The following is a 22,715-nucleotide window of genomic DNA, read 5'->3' as shown; positions in this document are numbered from 1 at the left end:
CCCTCAACTGGCTGAGGACTCCTTCCCCTTCTCCTCCTCTGGAAAAAGAGGGGGAAGAAAAGGAAAAGAGAGAGAGAGAGAAAGAAAGAAAGAAATGGAGTCCTGTGGCACATTTAAGACCAACAATGTTTTATTCCAAGTCTAAGTTTTTCTACGTAAGCACACTTCTTCAGAGAGAGGGAGAGAGAGTCCTCTGGAACCTTTTAAGACAAACATTTTATTCCAGTATAAGCGTTTGTGTGCCTGCACACTCTTCTGGGGGGAGGGGAAGGAGGGAAAGACCCAGATCAGAGAGAGAGAGGGAATCTTATGGCACTTGGAAAGATCCTCCTTCACAGTTCTAACAGACTGGGGGGGGGGGACCTAACAGTACAGCTTGCATTCTTTATTAGTGGAAGGTAGCAAGAGGCAAGCAACACCTTAATAACTAACAAAATTAGCACCAGGGTTGGAGTTTTCGCGAGTCACTGCTCACTTCCTCAGATACAACTAGAATGTGAGTCCATCTGTACTTATATCTTAGAAAGTGATTTCATATGCCAAATGACAATAGCAGGCATTGGTAATGAGAGAAGAAACCGAGGTCTCATTTCAGTCCAGGAGAATGCATTGTCTTGAACTTCTTTATCAGTTGTTAATTCAGCAGTCACTCTTTCTAATCTCCCTTTGAAATTCTTTTGTAGGAGAACTGCTACTGAATGTCCTGGAAGATTAAAATGTTCCTTGGTTTTTGAATGTTGTGGTTTCTAATAGAAGTAGAAAGACTAAGGGTCCAGTAGCACCTTCAATACTAACAAAATCTGTGCTTTCTTGAGTCACTGTTCACTTCTTCAGTCTTATTTCCATTTATTCTCTGCATCTTCCTGGACTGAATCCTCCTGTACCAAATTGAGATCTAGGTTTCCTGTCTCATTACCAGTGCTAATATCTCCACGCCTACTACTCCTCTGCATATCACACCTAATCCAATCACACCTGCTATTGCCATTTGGCATCTGAAATCATCTTTATAAAGTTTATATCTTCAGTGCCTCATTTCACGTTTTATGGCACACATGGTCTGTCCTGACAAAGTGGCATTTATGTCAGATCCAGCCCCGATATGAGTTCGACACCTCTGGTCAATACCACCCACAAGTGTTAAATGTCTGAATTTAAAACTGCCTTTTGCATTCGGCTGCTGTAAACATGGCCAACATAAATCATACATATTATTAACACGGGGGCTGGCAAACCTCTAGTGACTGGTCTTCCTGCCCCTACAGCGTAGTGTATTTCATTATGATATTCTGCCAAAAATATCTGGGTGAACTAATTTTTATTTTAGAATTTTAATTGCTATACATTTCCATAATTTTAAAAGTCTATGGAAAATCAGAACACAGTAGTCTGAAAGTAAATGGCTTCCCTTTTGTGTCTTTGTACATGTATGCAGGAAGAAACAGAAATTTGTGTTTTCTTTTTATTTCAATATCTGTTATTTGGAGTCCAAAATTAACTTCCAGATAACAGCCTAAGTTAGATTCACAGCAAAGAGTACACTATTGAATATATCATGAGTCGTTTTCTAATGTAGAGAAAGTGATAAGTGATTATAATTCCGAGTGTTGTCTGAGGCTTTAACTGTACAACAGTGTTTAACAGTTACTAGCAAGTATCCAGACTCCTTTAATTTAGGAACTCTCTGAAATATAAATGAGAGAGAAACTTGATATGAACCAATGACAAATCAGTATTTTCATGTCACTCACTGATCTTGATTTAAGTCAGTTTATTTTGTGCTGAAGTCAAGCCCTTGAACCGGCAGCTTATCAGAAAAAGTTTCAACATCATTTTCTCATCACTACATAATAGAAAATAAGGCAGAGGACAGCAATTTTGTAGCTCTCACACATAAGCAACTAAACCCAACCTGGCATTGCTTACTATTGGACAAGTGTGAGCCTGCTGCCCAGGAAGCAAGTTTGAACAGTCTGCATACAAACAAAAAACAAGATGCTAATTAAGATTTGGCTATACATAATGGCTCAAGTGGTTAAGACGCTGAACTGCAGGCTGTGGAAGGTCAGTAGTTCAGCAGTTCGAGGCCCGGGTGCCGCATGATGGAGTGAGCTCCCATCTCTAGTTCCAGCTCCTGCCAACCTAGCAGTTCGCTAATTAAGATTTGGCTATACATAACTTCTCATTTACTACTACTTAGAAGAGTATATCCCTTAAGATTCTGCTCCAATTAGGACACTGTAATTGCCTGTCCACTCAAGCATTAGCAACAAAACTAACTACAAAACACCAATACATTTTGATTATATGATTCACTTAAGAAATCAAATTCCAGTGGGCACATATCACTCCAAAGATGTTCGCCTGTATACAATCACTTTCCAAAAACGCACTTCAATTTTTCTAAGGGGGCAGCATTTTCTGCCAATTCTCCACTCTCACTGCAGACTCCCATATGCTATTCCCAAGGGTCTGCTGACCCCTCAGGAACAACACTGCAAGGGACTCAGAGGGACACTGCAAGGGACTCAGAGAGCTGCAAAGGAAGAGGGGGAAATTAGTGGAAATCACTGCTCCTTTTTAAGGATGTGTAGGGTCCCTTAAGTTCTCTTGACTGTGTGGTTGGACATAAGCCACCAATGTAATACCTCAATGCAAAATCAATTACTCAGGACCAGTGGTAGCAGAATTGGTTGGAATGCATTATATAGAATGATTCTCAAGCATTCACTTAATGTAACCAATTCCAAAAATTAAAGCTGTATCTAGTTGCCACTATTATTAACAAACAGACCACCTTCCGAAGAAGAATTCAATACAAGTGAAGCTAGAAACAGTCCTGAGGTGAATACTAAAGAAAAAGAAACAAGAAAAATGATGCTATTATCAAAGGTAAATTCAATCCAAGTGACTGAATGAGTCTACTCCTCACCCTGCATGGCAAAAAGCAATCATACAGCAACTGATACGCTACTATGGATTGTTCTGGAGTTGTTGTTTCTAAATTTGGAGAGACTGAGGCCAGAACACAACATAGTTAGTAGAAAAATAAGGTTAACATTATTGCAGAAACTTAACCACTGCTACTGTCAGAAAAGCATTATCAAACTATTTCCTGTTCACAGGAAATGGAAGACATTAGCTGACATACCTTCTGGAGCAATGCCATATACTGAAAACATTTGACAACTAGTTCCATGTTTACTGACTGATCAGCTAAGTCAGGGGTGTCGAACTCATTTGTTATGAGGACCAGATCTGACATAAATGAGACCTTGTTGGGCCGGGCCATGTGTGGCATAAAATGTAATGCCAGGTAGCAGAGATCTGCAGAGATCACATGCCTATTCTTCACAGCAAAAATGTTATAAAATAATCAGAGTTAAGAGACCTCAGTCCTGTAGGACCTCTGCAAATCTGTTCATACAGAATCAACCCCTTATCTCTTAAATGCTAAGTTTCAAGAAGTTCAATGAACATAAGATTGTTTGGGGTGGAATAAGTTTGGATAAGAAGTGGATGTTAAGAGCTAAGTGTGAGGGAAAAGGGGCAAGGAGTACAAATGAAAATGAAACTTTTTGAGCAGAATACTCCAGAAATCTTGAGATCTTTATGAGTGTATCCTCATAAATGTTTAAGCAAATACAAGAATACATATGCTATATAATGTTATTGTTTTAGTTAAATAAAACAATTTAAATGGTTTTTGTTAATTATTATTTTTCTCCTTTCAATAAAGTACAAAAGAAAAGTTGTCCAGATATCATTAACAACATATTAAATTAGAGCTAGTTCACCTTGCAATGCTTTCATAATTATCTATTTCAAGTCGTCAATAACCAATCATTAATTTTTTGATATAACTAAAACGAACCTCAAAAGTTATTATACTAAAAGAAAACCTTCTTCTGTGTTGCAAATATCAAGGCAAGCAAGAATAAGCCTTTATGTAGAAAACCATGATTTAAATAGTCTTACTGACTCGTGATTTGAATCAAATCTACCCTGTTTAGAATTCTTCAGACCAACAAAAACCACAGACTGTAACAGCATAGCATTTCCACTGACCATTCCCCCAAATATGAAACAGAACTGTTATCACATCAGGCTCTAATCAACTTTCCTTTCTGGAGCAGCAACCTCCACCTTCACTTCCTGTTCAAGCTTACTTTTTAACAACAGAACAGAAAGTTAAAGGAACTGATTACTCTAGCTCAGCGGTTCTAAACCTGTGGGTCGCGACCCCTTTGGGGGTTGAACGACCCTTTCACAGGGGTCACCTAAGACCATAGGAAAACACAAACTTTCGATGGTCTTAGGATAGGGCTCCCAAGTCTTGCCAAATCGCGAATCATAACAGTAGCAAAATTACAGTTATGAAGTAGCAACGAAAATAATTTTATGGTTGGGGGTCACCACAACATGGGGAACTGTATTAAAGGGTCGCGGCATTAGGAAGGTTGAGAACCACTGCTCTAGCTGAAGAATACTGTTATCCTGAGTGTAGGGTGTATAACCTAGGATGGGAGTGTTCATAAAGTAACCTGAGCATGAAAATGTGTTATCAGTAGTAGTGGCTCAAAAGATTCTTAGTCTAGGACACAACAGCCTTAGGCGGGAGGGCGGGATAAAAGTCAAACAAATAAATAAAAAAATAAAAATAAAAAACAGTATCAGTAGTGAAATCTAGATCACTAAAATCTAACGTTGTTTGTTGTGGGCTACTTACAATGCAATCCTATGCAGCGTAACTCCAGTCTGAGCCTGCTGAAATCAGTGATTAAGTCTAACAGCGCGTGTTCTTATGTTTCAAAGTATACTTAAACTCAGAGGTCATTTCGGGGGGGAACGCGGGGGAACGCAGTTCCCCCGGGTGAGGTGCAGGGGGCGGGGCACATGACGAAGCCCCGCCCCCTGCTTCCGGCCGCCCCGCTTCCAGCCCTCATTCAGCCAGGAGGCAGGAGAAGAGGGAGGGTAAGTTGCTTCCTCCCCGCCTCTCCCCACCCCTGCCTGCCTGGGGCCAGGGAGGGCCTTGGCGGGGCTTCCTTGCACTCCCGCTGGCCTTGCAGGTCCACCGCCGGGCCCCTGATGTCAGGGGGTGTGGCATATGCTAATGAGTTATGCTAATGAGTTCCCCTAGCTCTTTTTCTACGAAATGACCCCTGCTTAAACTGTTCTGGTAAATTAAGATCTTTATAAAAAATCCAAGCTAATTTTGGTTCACACATTAGAAGTGTAATTTTTAGTACAAGTTTTTGTACTGTAAACTCAGGGGAAGCTATACCTATTTAACAACCCAAAAAACAAAAAGTAAAGCTGAAATCAGTTTAATTGTTCAACAGGGCAACAAATAAAGGGGGTGGGACTGGGCTAGTCTGGCTCTGGCTGTTACAACTAATGAAAATAATATTAAAGATAGCTTGCACCAACAATGTCAAAACTTGCATTTATTCAAGAGAAAGACCGAACTCCTATGCAGCTAACTTCTCTTGCATGCTCTAACTTTGCCTTTGTAATCTATACAACTATACCTTTCGAAGTGATGTATTTTCAAATTCCTCTTCCAATGTGACTGCAGAACATACACAACCTCACAATCATAACTATCATTTTCCCCAAAAGCAAGCTGAAGACTAGAGCAACTTTCAGATTAAGTTCCTTTCTCTTACATCATAGTTAATTTAAATGCCAAAATCGTGCCATCACCAGTGTAAGCAGCACTATTTAGTATTAGCATTCAATATTAGCACAGTTCCAATGGTAGTAGGTAAGTGGAGGACCTCTCACCACAGTCCATAAAAGGCCACTGTATGCTGTTATTTTGCCCACTATGCTATCAATATTTTCACTAAACTTACTAATCTACCTGTTCTAGGACACAATTATGTAGTATAGGTAAATGACAAGAAACACATAACAATGTCAAATAGCAACATAACGCAAAGTATTGATTACATGAGGATTGGTTTCTTATTGGGTACAGTCTACAAGTGTCTACAGTCCAGTCCATAAGCAAAAGAAGCTGCAGAGGAAGCATTCCGTCAGAAGTACAGACATTTCACGCTATGGAGAGAACATCATTCATAATGGAATGGTGCACTGACATACCAGAGAAAAGGAATAATTTTTTTCTCTCAGCTTTGGAAGAGCTTGACAGCTGTGTAAAGAAGCACTTCTACCATTATTCAGCAGTAACGGGACCATGTTTCATCATTAATTCAATTATTAGACTACAATAAAACTGGATGCTATGTTCAGTCACTTTGTTAACTAAAGAAGAAACCTTCAGCAAGTAATTTAGGCCAAAAGAAATATCAGGTCATCTGTCCAATCTCTTAAAGCAACATTTGCAAGACAGTCACAAATGTTACAAAAACATTTATTTTCATATTCAGTTTTTAAGGACAAAACACATAGAGGTTAATTTTTCTTCTCCAATAATGACTAGAAAGCAAAACTACTGAATATAATTTCTGCTGAAAAATATGCAATTGGAAACCAAAGCAAGTGAAAATAATGAAATAGCGCTGCAGGTAAATCTGCAGCACTCTTACAACATTAAACTACTCAGCAATGCTGAAGCAGATGTTGAGTCATCAAAACAACGACAATTTATGTTCTCAAATACTATAATCTCTCATCTCTGGATTTTTTTAAAAGTGCAATTCAGGCTATCCTTCTTGCATTTTCTATATTTGATGCTCATGCAATTTACATCATACATTGGAAATATTTTATTCAAACTATTCTAACACAGTATTATAATCACCAATAAGTCAAACCCCATCTATACAAAACATTCCTATTCACACAGCAGCCTCAAAATCCAGTCTTCTTGGGATACAATTTCATCCTGCTGGACCTAGTCTGACTTCACCAAAAACAAACTTTTTTCAAATTGAGTACTTAATGCACAAAATACAAAGGACAGAAATTTCCTGGTTCCTTTTGCGACTGAATATTGCCTAGATGACCAAGCTCAGCCACTGCTACACAGCCCCTCTTTCTACTTATAAAGGAGTGTTCTTGCTCATCAGCCATTGTGCTTTACTGCATTTCACTGTACAGGTCTGGGGCTGCTGCATCTGCAGTTTCTTCCCACCTCCCTCCTCCTCTCCAAGGAAGGAGTGTACATGCATGCACCCAAACCACTGGGATAATTAAAAGTGGAAGTACACAACTGAGTTTTCCCAGTTGCAATATGAACACCAATATTATGAACTGGCATTCTCACTATTTTCACTGGGTGGGAGCTGCTAGTGTTGCTCTTGCACACTCATCCTTTGAGAGAGCATTCCACCACAATGGGGCCACCACAGTGAAGGCCCCTGCTCTGGTGGAAGAGAGGCGAGCCACTTGAGGGCCGGGCACCACCAAAAGACTGCATGAGGAAGAACGCAGGCAACGTGGGGGATTGTAGAGGGAGAGGCAGTCCTTCAGGTATGATATCCCCAGTCCATTTAAGGCTTTAAAGGTTAAGACCAGCACCTTGAATTTGATCTGGAAGCCAACTGGTAACCAGCACAGTTGCCTAAGTATTGGCTGTATGTGTGCTGACCAAGATGCACTGGTCAAAAGCCTAGCAGCTGTATTCTGGATCATTTGAGGCTTTCAAAGCATCTTCAAGGGCAGCCCTGCGTAGAGCGAATTACAATAGTCTACTCTGTAAGTGACTAGCGTGAATCACTGTGGCCAAATCTGAGATAGGTAGGGGGTCAGCTGACAGGCCTGGCAAAGATTAAAAAAACACAGACCTCACCACTATGGACACCTGTTTGTCCAGAGATAGTGAGGCATCAAGCCATATGTCCAAGCTCTTCACCAAATCCACTGGTGACAGCTGGTCCCCATCAGAGCTGCAACCCCAATATTGACCCAGCCCTACCCAGCCACATGACTTCCGTCTTTGATGGGTTCAGCTTCAACCAGCTCTCTTTCAACCATCCAACCATGGCATCTAGGCACTGGCTCAAGGCCGAGAAGGCTGTTTCTGGTTGCTTATCCAGCAGGAGGAAGATTTGGGTGTTATCAGCATATTGATGCCACCCAACCCCGAATCTCCTGACAAGCTCCGCTAGAGGGTGCATATATCTATATATTAAACAAGGATGAGTGCAGAGACTGGGCACAACTGAAACAAAATGGTCAAGACCAATCCAGAAGCTTCACTGAAATCAATTTATTTCTTCCAAATAAACACATGTAGTACAGTTACGCATCCAAACTGAAACAGCACAGGAACGCTGGCAGGCTATATCAGATACCTACTAACTTCAGATACATTATTAGAATGCACCTGTCCTCGATGAAGATACGAAGAATAAATGGGTTAAAGGTTAGTGAACAGGAGGAGGACTGGTTTAGAAGGATGGCGGGGTATTTGGGAAAGTTTAAAAAATTTGGGATGATTAGTCAAGTTAATAGGAAATTGAGAGGTTAATCTGATTATAAGATTAAGATGGAAGTTTAACAGAGCAATAGAGTTGTACTTGGATTGACTGTGATATACTACTGTATGGAATTTTATGTATGTATCTACTGCCTGGAGGTCGCACATGGGTGGTGTTGGTGATGGAATGTTTTATGAAATTAAACAATAAAGAATTATTAAAAAAAGAAAAAAGAATGCACTGGTCCAAGTTTCACTCCCTAACACCACTGTGCCTACATCAGGGGTGGCCAAAATGCAGTTTGGGAACCGCATGCGGCTCTTTCACAGTCTAATTTAATGTTAACAAAAAGCAAATTTGCATATTTTCCAATAAGAACATGTGTGTAATATTTGTTCATGTCTTGCAGCTCTCAAACATCTGACGTTTATTCTGTGTGGCTGTTACGTTAAGCATGTTTGGCCACTCCTGGCCTACATTAATGTTGGAAGAGGTATACAACACTGCACTAAAAGAGGATCCTAACTTTCAACAATCAAACTTCAAAGCTATTCCAGGCTAACACATATCTGCTACAAAGCTTTCATATTGGAGACACAGATTATTGTCAATGTCTAAAGATCTAGGGTAGTGGGACTTCAGTTTAGTGACTTCAATCTAATACTAGAATCCCCGTGATCTGCTGGCACATTTTAAACATCATGTAGTATGCTGGCATACAGTGACTTTAAAGAGTTAAGGCATGGTAATTATCTATTTAAGAGCATACCATTAGGTTGGATTTCATTAGGATGTGCCTAATACAAACTCCAGCAGGTACTAGATAATCCACCGGAAACCAAACAGTGGCTCACCCTCTGCCCACTCTTATTAAAAAAGGCACATCTAAACTTCTTCCAGGTAACTATTCCTTGAAATTGTCAAACTACATTTACTAATTAATTTCACTAAGGGCAAAGTTTTAATCGTAATTTAAATAAATCAGCCAGATATGCAGAAATGTGTGTGATAGCACAGAAAGCACACTCCGCGCGATATCCCAATAATTTATAATCTATTTAATTCATTTATATCCTGCCTTTCTCCCCAATCAGGACACAAAACAGCCTGCATTGTTTTCCCTCCAGGGGAAGTGGCATTTTATAAGACACGTCAAACCTTAACTAATGTGCATGCTATAAGAAACATAAGATACTACTACCTATGCATACAGCCTTGCAAGGAAGTCCGCAAAAGTGAAAACTTCTCATATGTTGAGCATGTCCATATCTAGAAACATACACTGAAGAAAACCTTGGGAACAGTGGACAGAATCCTATCTAAAATTGTTGAGGGCCACCAGCTTTCTGTCTATGAAGCATATGTGCGCACACACACACACACACTGCCCCAGCTTGCCCTCTGAAATGCTGCTCTTTTTTTTTGGGGGGGGGGGGGGGGGGGCTGGCAAAAATCCTTCCTTCCATCCACAGAATTTTTTTAGGTGACATACAAGCTTATGGATGATTTATCAGAGGCCACAAAAGTGGTTTCATGAGGAAAAATTTAAAACACATTAATTGTGGGGCCATGGCTCAGTGGTGGAGCATCTGCTTGAATGCAAAAGATTGCAGCTCAATTGCTAGCATCCCTACTTAAAAGCATCAAGTAGAAGGTGATGCGAAAGATCCTAAAGAACTGCTGGAAGTCTATTTAGACAGTACTGACCTTGACAGACTAATGGGTCTGGGTATAACGTTGCTTCATGTGTAATTATACAAAAAGTGATTTCAGTAGTAACAACAGAATACTGTTTAATATGGTCTAACTCTTTACTGAATAAAATGTTCTGGTACTTTGTATTTGGCATAGTGTTAGCACAACCACACTGTATATAATGCATAAAGTTAATTCAGCAGATAAGCATATAACATTTGCCTCAAAGCAAAAAAAAGAGAGGAAAGGTTTAATATTTATTTATTTATTTATTTATTTAGACATTTTTACCCCGCCCTCCCCGCAAGCGGGCTCATTAGGAGGATCAACTGGATTTTTATTTTCTGAAATAAGTTGACAGGTTTGTACATAGACTGTGCAATAAAGGTGGATGCACGATCATTTAGTTCACAAATTAAATAAATGGTCCTTTGTAAACAGTGATTCAATTTGACAGGGGCAGCTCTGGATGCCAAATAGTTCAGTATTTAGTTGAAATACTACTACTAACCTTTCAAATGGAAAAAAAACTTTGGCTCAACATACTGTAGGGAATACTTCTTCCAACCTCATGCTAAAGAGTATCTGTAGAGGCACTGTGGAGTTTGCCCTCCAACAGAAACACATTGGTAATGAACCTCTAGAGACTAGAATTTTAGCCACAAAGCTTCAAGAGCATCTTACAGGACGCTTGTAAAAAGGGAATTCTATGCTGCCTCCATCACATCTGCTAGCTCTCGCCCAGCACAATTATTTAGGGTAATTAGAACATTATCTTCTCACACAGAGAAAACCAAATAAATTAGGGATTTGGACATCAGCTGTGACATCAGCAACCTTTTTTACAGAGAAAGTCCTGTTGCTCTGCCATGACCTGCCTGCCAATTTAGATACAGTATGTGACCTAAAGGCCCTTTGGCCATCTTTGGATTCTGATAGCTTTGGATCTGATAGCTTCAGCCAGCTCTGGGAGGCTGATGTCAACAGGATCCTGAGGAATGCGAAGCCAACCACATACCTCTTGGTACGAACCAGCAGCAAAGGTACACAGGGCCCTCTGAAGGACATCATCAACCTGTCCCTGAGTTCAGGGGTCTACTCAGAGTGTTTAAAAGAGGCAATGGTAATACTGCTCTTGAAGAAACCATTGCTGAATCTGTCTGATCTGTCCAACTACCGCCCAGTCTTGAACCTGTCGTTTTTGGGTAAGGTAATGGAGAGAATGGCGGCTGAGCAACTTCAGAGCCTCTTGGAGGACACATCCGCTCTAGACCCCTTCTAGTCTGGCTTCCACCCTGGCCATGGGACGGAGACTGTGCTGGTCACCATCATGGATGATCTCCATAGGCAGCTGGATCAAGGCGGGTCGGTGCTGCTGTTACTGCTTGACTTGATAGCAGCTTTCAACACAGTGGATCACAATCTGCTGGTTCACCGCCTTGCCAACGTTGGAGTACATGGAACAGCTCTGAAGTAGGTTACCTTGTTTCTCCATGACTGGGGACAGAGAGTGTTGCAGGGTGACAGGGTATCTTCCTGACACCCTGGTATATGCAGGGTCCCCTCAAGGGGCTCTCCTCTCCCTGATGTTACTTAACATCTATATGCGCCCCTTGCCCAGCTGGCATGGAGCTTCGGGCTGGGCTTCCATCAGTACACTGATTACCCAGCTTCATCTGTTGATGGACAGACATCACCCCAGGTAATCTGGTCGAAGGTTTGGAAGCCATGGTGGGGTGGCTTAAGCAGAGTCAGCTGAGACTGAATATGTCAAAGATGGAGGTTATCTGGCTGGGGGGAGGTTCTGGTTTGGGGTATTAGCTCCCAGTGCTTGACCATGCATCCTTAACACCAGTGCAGACAGTCCAGATGGAGGCCCAAGTCAAAAATGTTGCCAGACTGGCAATTTTTAAAATTATACCATGTTAGGCAACTGGCCCCCTACTTGTCTCACCCCAGCCTAGCCACAATATTCCATGCAATGGTCACCTCTAGAACTAATTACTGTAACTACTAGCTCTCTGCAGGGCTGCCCTTGAGGCTGATCCGGAAATTGCAGCTTGTCCAGAATGCAGCTTTTTCATCCCTGGCTCCAACATGGTGGAACTCTACAACTGCTAACATCAGGGCCCTATGGGACCTGTAAGGCAGAGACGTTCCACCAGGAATATGGTTGAAGACAGCAATGGCTTTTAACGCTGGGTTTTTTTAAACATAAATGGTTACTGGTAATAGTTTCCAATGACCACTGGCCTACTAATTGGCCTACATTGGCCTCTACCCCCCCCCTTAAATTATAGCACACTGAGGATTAGAACTGTATTATAGCGCCTTCTGAAATTTGGATAACAATCAAACTGCATTTTAGATTATTTATGTAACTATGTATTTATGAGATTGTTTTATGAAACCTCGTTGTTCACCGCCTTGAGACCACTCATGGAGAGGGAAGTATATAAGCCTAATAAATCATCATCATCATCATCATCATCATCAACATAGTCTTCTGGCAAGTATTTACTGACCTGTACCTATATCCTATGGCTTAGACACTTTCTCCACGTCTAATGAAGGATTAGTGATTTATAATGTAGTTTTTTACTATTTGATCATTCACAATAAAGAACTTGACAGTCCCATGCAACTCATTAGGGCAGAGAAAGGCCACCCACAGGATGGCTTCACTACACTTGGGGAACTACCCAAAAGCTAACAAAAGTTAGCTTGTAATACCCACCCTAGCAAAGGCCTGATAAGGACGGAGCATGCTCATTCCCTTCAGGAGTCACAGAACATTTAGGGCAGCTCAGTGTCAGGTAAGGAAAGTCAGAGGCAGAAAATTAACTAGAGCGAGCTTCTAACTGTAAGAAGTTCCTCTCCTACCCCAAATCTTTGCCATCCTCAGTTCAAGATGTCATAAGCTTATAAGCATCTAGCAGTTCTGAAGGTAAAATATCGCAATGGGGACCTTGAAATGAAAGAAAAGTGCTGTCCCTAAGCTTAGTTGCCCACACTACAGTACTTTAAGGCATGAAGGGAACAGACCACTAACAGCTCACAGCATCCCTGAATGGGTAACTTAGGGTTGATGGATGCATGGTAAGACACAGGCACATTCTCCATTTCCCTCCATGTAACAAGAGAGAGAGGTAAAGAGTCAGTTCTGCATGGCATCATCCATATTTTGGGCTATGTGAACAGCTTCCTTTCAGAATCCAATGCTACAGAATGTGAGATCCTTAATCTGTCACTCTTGCAAAATTTTAAGCCTGTATCAGTTTTAATTCCAATTCCTGCTCTACTAGGAAGAAGCCTAAATATACCTAATGGTTACTGACTTAGCAGTCACATTGCACATATGATCCAATCCAACAAAGACATGGAAAAAGCCTCTTTCAAGTTGTTCTGTCTTCATTAATTTGCCTAGTTATTCTGTAAATCTGAAATCGGGACAGCTTACAAGAAGTTGAATAAGCAATTCAGAGGCTCTTGAGAAATCACGGGATTCAAAGGGACTGGGAAACTCTCCTTAAGGGTACCTCACCATTGCAGCCACCATGTCCTCCTGTCTCATGTGCCTACCGCTCCCAGAGGGGCTGAGTATCCACCCAATGAGTGCCATTTCACAAGTCATTGTGATGGTACCCATGGAGGGGACAAACAGCAGGAGAGCTGCTTTCACTCCCCTCTTCCTCAGCTCACACCAATGTGCCCGCCTAGGGGTACTTCTTCAGATGGTTCCGCAATCCAATAGTTGAGAGATGATTGAGGTCTTTCCCTTGATTGATCCAGGCCTACACAGTTAACACTGTGCAAAGAGGGGATACTCCATCAGCTGGAAGTGCTTCCAGACTTTGGAGGTGTACAGGGGCCCACGCTGACCAGCAGCTGCAGGCACCCCTGGAGCCACATCCTGTGAGGAGCCCAGGGTAGACACTTTGTGTCATGGGAGAACAGGAAGAGATGCCTGAGGGGGAAGGGGTTGAGATGGCAGCACCTTGGGGTGTACCTCCATCTCTCCTATGCCTCCAGCCTCCCCTCCTTAGAAGGCTTGCTGGACTTTGGAGGAACCAGGGCAGGGGCATCTAGCCTCTCCTCGTTATTAATCTTTTCCTGACTAGATTCTATTGGAAAAAGCCTGATTTCCCTTATGGAAATGCAGGAGCTCCCTCCTGAAAACTGAAAAATGACAGTGTAGCCTAAAGGGAAATTGTCTAAAAGCACCTGCCTTCATTGAAGCTCAGAGCACTGCACATGGCTTTTAAAAAGTTAATTGAAGCTATTAAACCACTGTTTTGTAGGCACACACAACCTTGCCTTTTTTAATATCCTCCTAGCACTGGACTAGTTAGGAAGGAACTAAAAGCACTATGCTGAAATTTAATTAAAAGTGTTTAAAAGTTAAACAATTCCTAAAACAGACCCTTATTACTAAAAGCCTATTTAGCAGCATGTAAACATTGTCCTGAATAGCCCTTGAAACCAGAAGCACACACTTGGAACACAGAACTGTGAACCTCGACACCCTCCCCCCCCCAAAAAAAAATCAACCTTCTAGAAATTAAGAAATTAAAGGGAAGAAATACCGGGGGGGGGGGCACTACTGGGGAAAAGGCCTTAAGACAGATGAGAAAGCAAGAAGAACCTAAAGCAAAAGCTCCTCCATACACAACACTGGAGGCGGCGGAGGGGAGGGGGGAAGCAAAGGAAACAAGCAACCAAGTCTCACCCCCAAACTCCCACAAAAAGAGAAAAAGAAGAAAACAGTGAAGGAGAGAGATAAAATTCAAATAAAATAATCGATTTTTTAAAAAAAAACCCAAAAATGAATAAGTTAATCAAGTTTTAAACCAACTCCAAACAACCAAAGCAGAAGGAAAAAACTCTTGGCCTACCTACCTACCACCAGGCCCAAAAAACAACAAAACTCCACAAAAACAACTGCAAGCCAGAAAACCAGAAGAAACTAAAACCTAAGAATAAAACCAAAGGGAACCAAAAAAAGGCTTGAGGCCCTTGGCCTCACCCCCTCCCCCAACCACCAGGCCCAAACAAGTAACAAAAAAACTCCAAGCTGTAAGCCAGAAAACCAGTAGGAACTAAAATCTAACCAAAGGGAACCCAAAAAAGGCCTGAACCCCACCTACCACCCACCAAGCCCAAAGAACAACTAACAGTAAAATAAGAACACTTTTCAAAAAAATGTTGTTTGGTCAAACCAGTTGGTGTCTTCATTCTTCTCCAGGCAGGCAGGCAGGATCTGATCCGAAGTCCACAGCAGAGTCTCTCAGGCAGCAAAAGTCAGGCTTAGAGCAGCAGCTGAAGCCAAAGCCAGCACACACTCTCCTAACTTCTCTCAGCAATGGAGTCTAACTCAGCCAGACCCTTGCTTTTATGCTCTTTGCCCATGCATAGAGGAGTTTCAAAAATGAGCAAACTTCTGTGATTAGCTAAAGAACAGTGTTCTCCCTAACCTGAAATCCTATTTGCCAAATTGTCACTGCTCCTTCTCCCCTCTCTTTTGTTCCCTGGGAAATGGGTGGGGAAAGCAAGGTAGTTATTTAGTTGGACTTAACATTTAAAGCCAACTACCTCGCAAGTTGCAAACCTGCAGTGCAATGTCATTTGCAAAAGAACTGCAATGATTGGCTCTAAGGCCCTATGGCACTACAGCTCCCCCTAAGGTGCTTTTGCCATTGGGCTGCAGAGATATTCCCCTCCCTCCTGTTGCCCTGGAAACCAGAACAAACAGCAGGAAAGAGCCCTAGAAGAGAGAACTGAAAGTTAACTTTGTAGCACTTTAAACCTCTCTACCACCAGTGGATCAGCTACACTGGTAGCTGGTCTGATTCTCTAATCTGTATTCAGCTTAAAAAATAGCCCCAAAATACTGGTAAGGTATTCTTCAGACTCACATACAGCCAAATTCTCACCCCTAGCAGCTACCACTGAAATACACAAGTTCAATGCTTAGACCAGTTGTTTTACAGCACGCTTTGGTCATGACACTAACAAAAATTCCTACTTATGCTATTAGATCCTTTTGCACCATAGAAGAACATACTGCTCCTGATTCAGAAATGGTAATGGTAAACTCAGCAGATCCTGACATTCACACTTCTGTGCTTGCTTAGACAGCCACCTAAAATACGATCAGTAGAGTTTGCTCTGATAGTATAGAAACAGTGCTCACAGGAGACTGTAAAAGAAGCTCCCAGAATTCTCTCTCATATTCCGCTTCTCCTGTCCTCCACACCCATATGTGACTATGATGGTACTGATAGTAAGAGAGCAACCCAAGAGCCTGATAAAGCACACACCTATCAGAACCTAGTTTTGTCCTGACAGTATTCTAAGTGGCTGCAAACAGAAAACTGCTCAGTATTCTACATTCACTACTAGTCATCTTCTAAGATGCAGCTGAAATTTGAAATAGCACTTTACAGAAATGTAATCAAGGGGTAAAAATCAAGAACTAGATTTGAATAAGTTCAAACTACTTTTTGAGTCTTCATAACCCAAAATTACTCAACCATGAAGAGTAATTTAAGATTCAAGAGTATGTGTTTCTTCCAGAAGTTAACTGCTAAACCAAGTTTGTCCAGTAAAGTTGCTTTATTTAGTTTAGTAGCAGTAATATGAAAGTTTCAACATAAAGACAGAAAAGTGTCAAAACTCTTATGAATTGTGAAAGACCATCAGAATACCAAGGTATTTTCAAGTCTACCCTTTGAATGCAAACTAAAATATAATGTAAAAATGTGAACTCACAAGAACTCTCTGGGGAAGAGAAATCACATTCAACCCACCCCACTTCCACTACCTCATCACCTCCAAATCTACTACATCCTCTTCTTGGTCCTAGCGGTCAACTACTGCCTCTATATCAGGAGCCATGTTGGGTTACCACCCAAAATGGAGCCATGTTGGGTTAACCACCCAAAATGCCACCTGAATTCTGTCCCTACTCCAAAATGTCTGCATATGTGCTTTAAAAAAAACAACAAACTGGAGCCCAACCTTTGTCTGTTAGATACAAGGTTGAACTAAACCACACGTATTTTTAAAACTTCCAGATTCTCCTGACATTGCATCCTAAATAGCATATAGATTATGAAAAATGTACCTAAAAATAAGGTTAACATTCAAGTTACTAGAATCACATAGCATCCCTTTACTAGGACTTTCCACAGCAACAGTCTATGGTTGACACCACCCATGTATTACCTGATCCACAAGCGAAAATCTTCCTTATGGTCAAGCATTCGATACATTCTTACAACTTACAGCATTTTTAGGAATCCCAGCTCCATATTATTCTCTTTTTGAGTAATGTTTACACTCAATCCCATTCTTCCACTCCCCATGTAGTCATGACTCTCTCGTCTCTCCTTTCAGCAGAAGCTAGGGATGTCTTTTTATGAAGAAAGCAAAAGAGTTCTCTCTTCCATCAAGACCTACTGTAAACCCCACTGAATTAACCAAATCTAGGATCATTAGAGATGTTATAGTTTCTTCTCTCTTCACGATTTCAACGATCAAAAGATCAATGTAGTGTCTCTGCAAGCCCAATAACCTAAGGAAAATGTGTATTCCTGCCCCAAGATATTTGAGAAATACACAGAAAGGCCCTCAGGAATATGCTAGCTGTACATCTAATTTTAAAAGGAGAGTTGGGGGGGGGGGTTAAGCTGCAACAGAAGAGAACACTACCTGTGCCACAAGACCACTCAATTGGAACCAGACTACCAGAACCCTCAATTGGAACTAATCAGTTTGAGGCCTAAAGTACTTCTGGGAACCAACAACCCAAACCTAATATACATTTACTTCCATTGATCTCAATTTGCTTGCAAGTAAATGCCATTGAAAATGCAGCTTTGCTTTACATTGATTTTCTGTGCATTATGGAAACAAGGTGTTTTTATTCCAGTCTCATATAATCCATTTCCCTCTTAAGAGTTAAGTTACCTACCACAAATCGGAAACATAAAACAGGATTATATTGGCATATATCACTTTCTTGTACTACATTCCTTCTATGTAATAATTCTGACTAAATAGTAACAATTCAGTGATGTTTCAAAACAGCCCATACAACTCTAAACAGTATACTACTGGAAATGTGGATTGTATCTATGACAGGTGATTGCTACAGGCCCACTAATGCACCCTACTAGAGTGGCAGTGAAAGGGCACCGTTCCTGGACACTGGCCCGGATTTCTCCTGCAGAGGCATTAACACCATGACTGTCCACTGAGGGAAAAGCTCCAATACAACTCAGAAACACCATGCAACTGGTTTGGTGGAGATAGGAAGAGGAGCACCCACAGTAGGTAGCACTGAATTATACTAGGGTAAGCAACCAGACGATTTTGCCTGGCATCTAAGACTATATCTCTGCCCCAATGACTAAAAGCACTGGGGCCAGCATTGCAGGAGAATTAACAAGCATGATTTATGCCCTTCATCACCTCTCAGACCTCACAACCATGACCCAATGAAGGCAATTCCCTGAGATGATCACAGCACTGCTGGGGCTTGACTTGCTCCAAGTCTGTCTGGCCAAGTACAGCCCTTGTTTTCCACCATCACGACTTTGTCTGCTTGCACACTAACAACTTTACAGGTAGAAACTTCATTTTTCCAGCACTTGGATCAAAATGGTTGCCAACCCCTGAACTCTTAAGGTTTCAGCTACAATCTATTCACTTAGCACTATAATTGCACTGGCACAGCAGCAGAGTTTGAGGCACAGGTGGAGCATGAGCAGCTGTGTTCCATTCAAGATGCCACTGCAGCTCCCTTGCACAGCAGAGTTCTGCATCACAGCTGCTACAGAAGGGAATAAAGGTTGCCTGTTATAATATTTAAAATGTAGTCTGGAATTTCAAAACACAAGGAATCCTGGAAATAGTTTCACTATAAAAATAATCTGCTAATTTACTAGAACAACTAAGTCAATAGAAAAGATAAATTAAGCAAATATTCTATTAGACCTAAGTATAATTATGACAGATAGATCAAGATGGGTAGCCCTGTTAGTCTGTCTGCAGTAGCAGAAAAGAGCGAGAGTCCAATAGCACCTTTAACAAAATCTGTGGCAGGGTGTGAGCTTCATGACAATTTGTGAAAAAAATTAACTGTGCCAAAGCACAAATGCAGACTCATAAGAAGGGGGGGGGGGGGTTCCCACAGACAACACATATTTCTGCCCTGCAGCACATGTAAAGTTGTGTCTCTATTACCTAAGGTACCTGTTTTGTTCTATGTGCTATTTCATCAAAAAGCATACCTTAAATGAAATCTATTACATTTATAATTCAGCTCATATCAAGCATTAGTATGGCCGAACTATCCTGAAGGATAGGTTTGGCTGACAGTAACTTGCCCAAAACCATTCTGTGAGCTTCAAAGATGAGCAGGAATTTCAAGCTAATTCTTGCTAGTTCAAAGTAAAAATTATATCATTTACCCCAAACTAGATCTCAGACCCCGACTCCTAAAGATTGCTTCTATGCAATCCACAGTTTTCTTTCATCACACACTGTGGAGGATGTACTAGCAAGGAGTAAAAACAGGTTCATCAAAAGAGTTGCCAATGAAGCAAGCTAAATTTCAGAGCAGCAAGACGTTCCCAGATTCCTCAGTAATACCAGTAGCTTCTCCCACACATAGGATAAATGGCAGTATTTTCTTTGCCTTCGCAGATAAAACATTCATTATAACAGTAAGTTCTGTATGCTATACTGAATATAAACTTTTCACTGTTTTACATAAGTATGGAAGAATGTAATGGGGGGGGGCGCTTCAAAATGTTGAGGCCTACGACTTATTTCCACCTGTCTCATTTTTAAAGTACTTTAAAACTAGAAGCTTGTAATGGCTTTTAAAACATGCCCCAATATAAGGTGGGTCATAACCCAATTGTGAGTAAAATCAACTACTTTACAGGGTTCAAGATGTTTTCCATCCTGCTTGCTTCATATTCACAAGTTACACGTTCAACCTTGGTGAATTGTGAGGTCTAATGGAACAGGTAGCAATTATTTTCAGAAGTACAACTGCTACAGGCAGATACCAAAATCCATAGTTTTATTTTACCCCAAAAAAATACTACTAGGAACTGAGGAAGGACATTTAACTACTTTTTATTGACTTATAAAGTATCACTTTCAAGTTAACCACATTTTTGTTAGCTGTACATTAGTAAATGTTTTTTCCCAGATTAGATTAGGTTTTTTAAAAGACAATTTATAGGAACGAGAAACCTGCTCTAAACTAGAAAGCACACATTTCCTGGGTGTGAGAAGAAAAAAACATTTGTCAAGGTAATTAGTATCTTAAATACTTGGTGGTGGGAAGTGCCATCAAGTCACAGCTGACATGGCAACCCCATAAGGTTCTCAAGGCAAAAGACATTCAGAGGTGATTTGCCATTGCCGGCTGCCGCATCTCCCATCCAAATACTAGCCAGGGTCAACCCTGCGAACCCTCTGAGATCTGATGAGATTTGGCTAGCCTGGGCTATCTTACTTACACTGAATGAAAATTCTAAAGTATGACAAATGCGGGGAACTCTTTGGATCTGGCCAAGAACAAAAACATTACTCATGAAAACATAGTCCCTTGTTCACAGATCTTTGCTTACAGCGCATGAGCACAAGAATCTATATACTCCCAAACAGATTATGAGCAATTGGAAAAAAACATCCAAATTCAGTTTCTCTGCCTTCTCAATAGTTCGATCAATTTAGACCAAATCAGCAATGATTACAAAGCACACAGCCTCAGGGTATTTTCCTACTTTGAATCCATTCAGCAATGGTATCAAAGCACAAAACAAGAAAAAAACCTGAGCCACCTTCCACCAGTTAACTAAAACCTGTGTGTACTTTTAAAACGTCTTTATTCAATTTATAGCCCAACCTCCCATGCATAGCAGGGCTTAGGGTGGGTCACAATATTGATAAAAACAATGCATAATTAAAATTAACAATTCTACAATACAGCAGCAACTAATAGATAGTATATAAGGGACACACCTGGTGCTCCTTACTTTGGGAGGGCAATAAATATTCTAAAATCAATCTGAGAAGGAGAGGGGGGAAGGAAAAGACAGGAGAGGAAGGAAGGAAGGAGGGAGGGGAGGCCAATTCAGAGTAGACAGCCTTTGCTACCCTCAACCAAAGGCCTAGTAGAACAGCTGTCTTGCAGGCCTTATGCTATGTTACATATTGAGTGAAACTGATCAGCTTTCAGACTATAATGTAATAACTTATATCTCTTACAGCTGAATTTAACAGAGGTTTTTTCTAAGTTCTGTTAAGAGGCAAGTAAAATACGTTAAACAGAAACGGAACAGTGCAAAAGAAAAAAACGAACTGTGGCTTATTTATTCATATAAGTCACAAATGCAGTAGACCTTCCATTTGTAACACACAAGTATAATTTAAAAAATCCCTTTCAGTGTACTTCTGACAGTCTCCAACTTGCTTGAAATGATGCTTCAGCCTTGGTGCTATTTTGACATAAGTGTAAATGGTTAGCAGAACCTGAACAAAAATGGGTTAAATTTAACTTACCACCATCTCTCTCTCTAACTCTGTGAGTATGCATGCTTTTAGCTTTACTGTGGCCAGTGCTGTCACCATATTTATTTTCAGGGCTATCAGAACGCCGCAACATTTTATTTGGTGGTGAAGGGTCTGTGGTGTCTCGCATCTTGTCATGCCGGTGATCACCACCACTGGGGTGACTCTTTGATGAGTATTTAAGAGCCTGCAAGAAATTACAAGACAAATACAAATTCCTAAATTCATCTTAATAACAAAGAAAGAATTTACAACCAAAGCAATTTTAACCTACAGATTTATATCCCTTTATAATTTAGGTAAATTCTAAGCAATGATCTAAGGGCACAGAGATATTTGGGCTCATGCAAGAGACTTGAGCTAGGCTAGAAGTATCCTGAAACTCTCAATAAAATACTAATCTAGGTCATATCACAAAGTTTTTACAATATCTCCCCCCATGCAGCATGCAAAGGCTACTAGAAGTCATCAAGTCTAGAGACCGCCTGAACTCATTTCACTAGTTCCACAATCCTAACCCCAAAGTATTACACAGAAGTTCTACTGCAGATCAGAATATTTATTCAGAGTAATCTAGTGGATTCAACGTGCTGATCCCAAATCCAATTTAAGCATATTTCACAGGATTTTCAGAAGCATTAACGATGCCCTAAGCAGAGTTACACCCTTCTAAACCCATGGATTTCAACGGGTTTAGAAAGATGCCACTCTGCATAGGATGGGACTAAAACACCTTGATCTACACCTGGAGTATAGTTCTTTCCCTTGCAGAAAACAGCATAGATTTCAATCTAGTATCAGATGAAAGGCCAAGACATCACCATTTACAAAGGGACTGACAGTACTAAGCAGGCTATGGGGTACTGCCTATCCCTTAATCCTATCCTAATCTGGAAAGCTATTCCACAACACATACCTAAATTTTGGCTTTAATCAAGCAACTAACAGCCTCATTAAGCAAGGCTAGCTGTTATATTAAGTTTCTATTAAAAACTCCTTAAATTTCGTAAGAATATGAACAAGGAGATAATGGAG

General features: G+C 40.9%; 1 protein-coding gene across 1 annotated transcript in view; it reads right to left on the bottom strand.

Moving 5' to 3' along the window:
- Positions 1 to 21,864, bottom strand: part of WAC (WW domain containing adaptor with coiled-coil) — a 79,448-nt gene extending 57,584 nt beyond the window's left edge. The window contains exon 1 of the mRNA XM_015421414.1: positions 21,672 to 21,864. Within this exon, the coding sequence (XP_015276900.1) occupies positions 21,672 to 21,810 (139 nt within the window). The 5' untranslated portion in view covers positions 21,811 to 21,864. The remainder of the gene's footprint in view (positions 1 to 21,671) is intronic.
- Between the last annotated feature and the right edge of the window lie 851 nt (positions 21,865 to 22,715).

The sequence above is a fragment of the Gekko japonicus genome, unplaced genomic scaffold (assembly GCF_001447785.1).
Source record: "Gekko japonicus isolate JY-2015 unplaced genomic scaffold, Gekko_japonicus_V1.1 scaffold725, whole genome shotgun sequence".
Lineage (NCBI taxonomy): Eukaryota > Metazoa > Chordata > Lepidosauria > Squamata > Gekkonidae > Gekko > Gekko japonicus.
The sequence above is the reverse complement of the archived record's forward strand: the minus strand, read 5'-3'. Positions and strand labels throughout refer to the sequence as shown.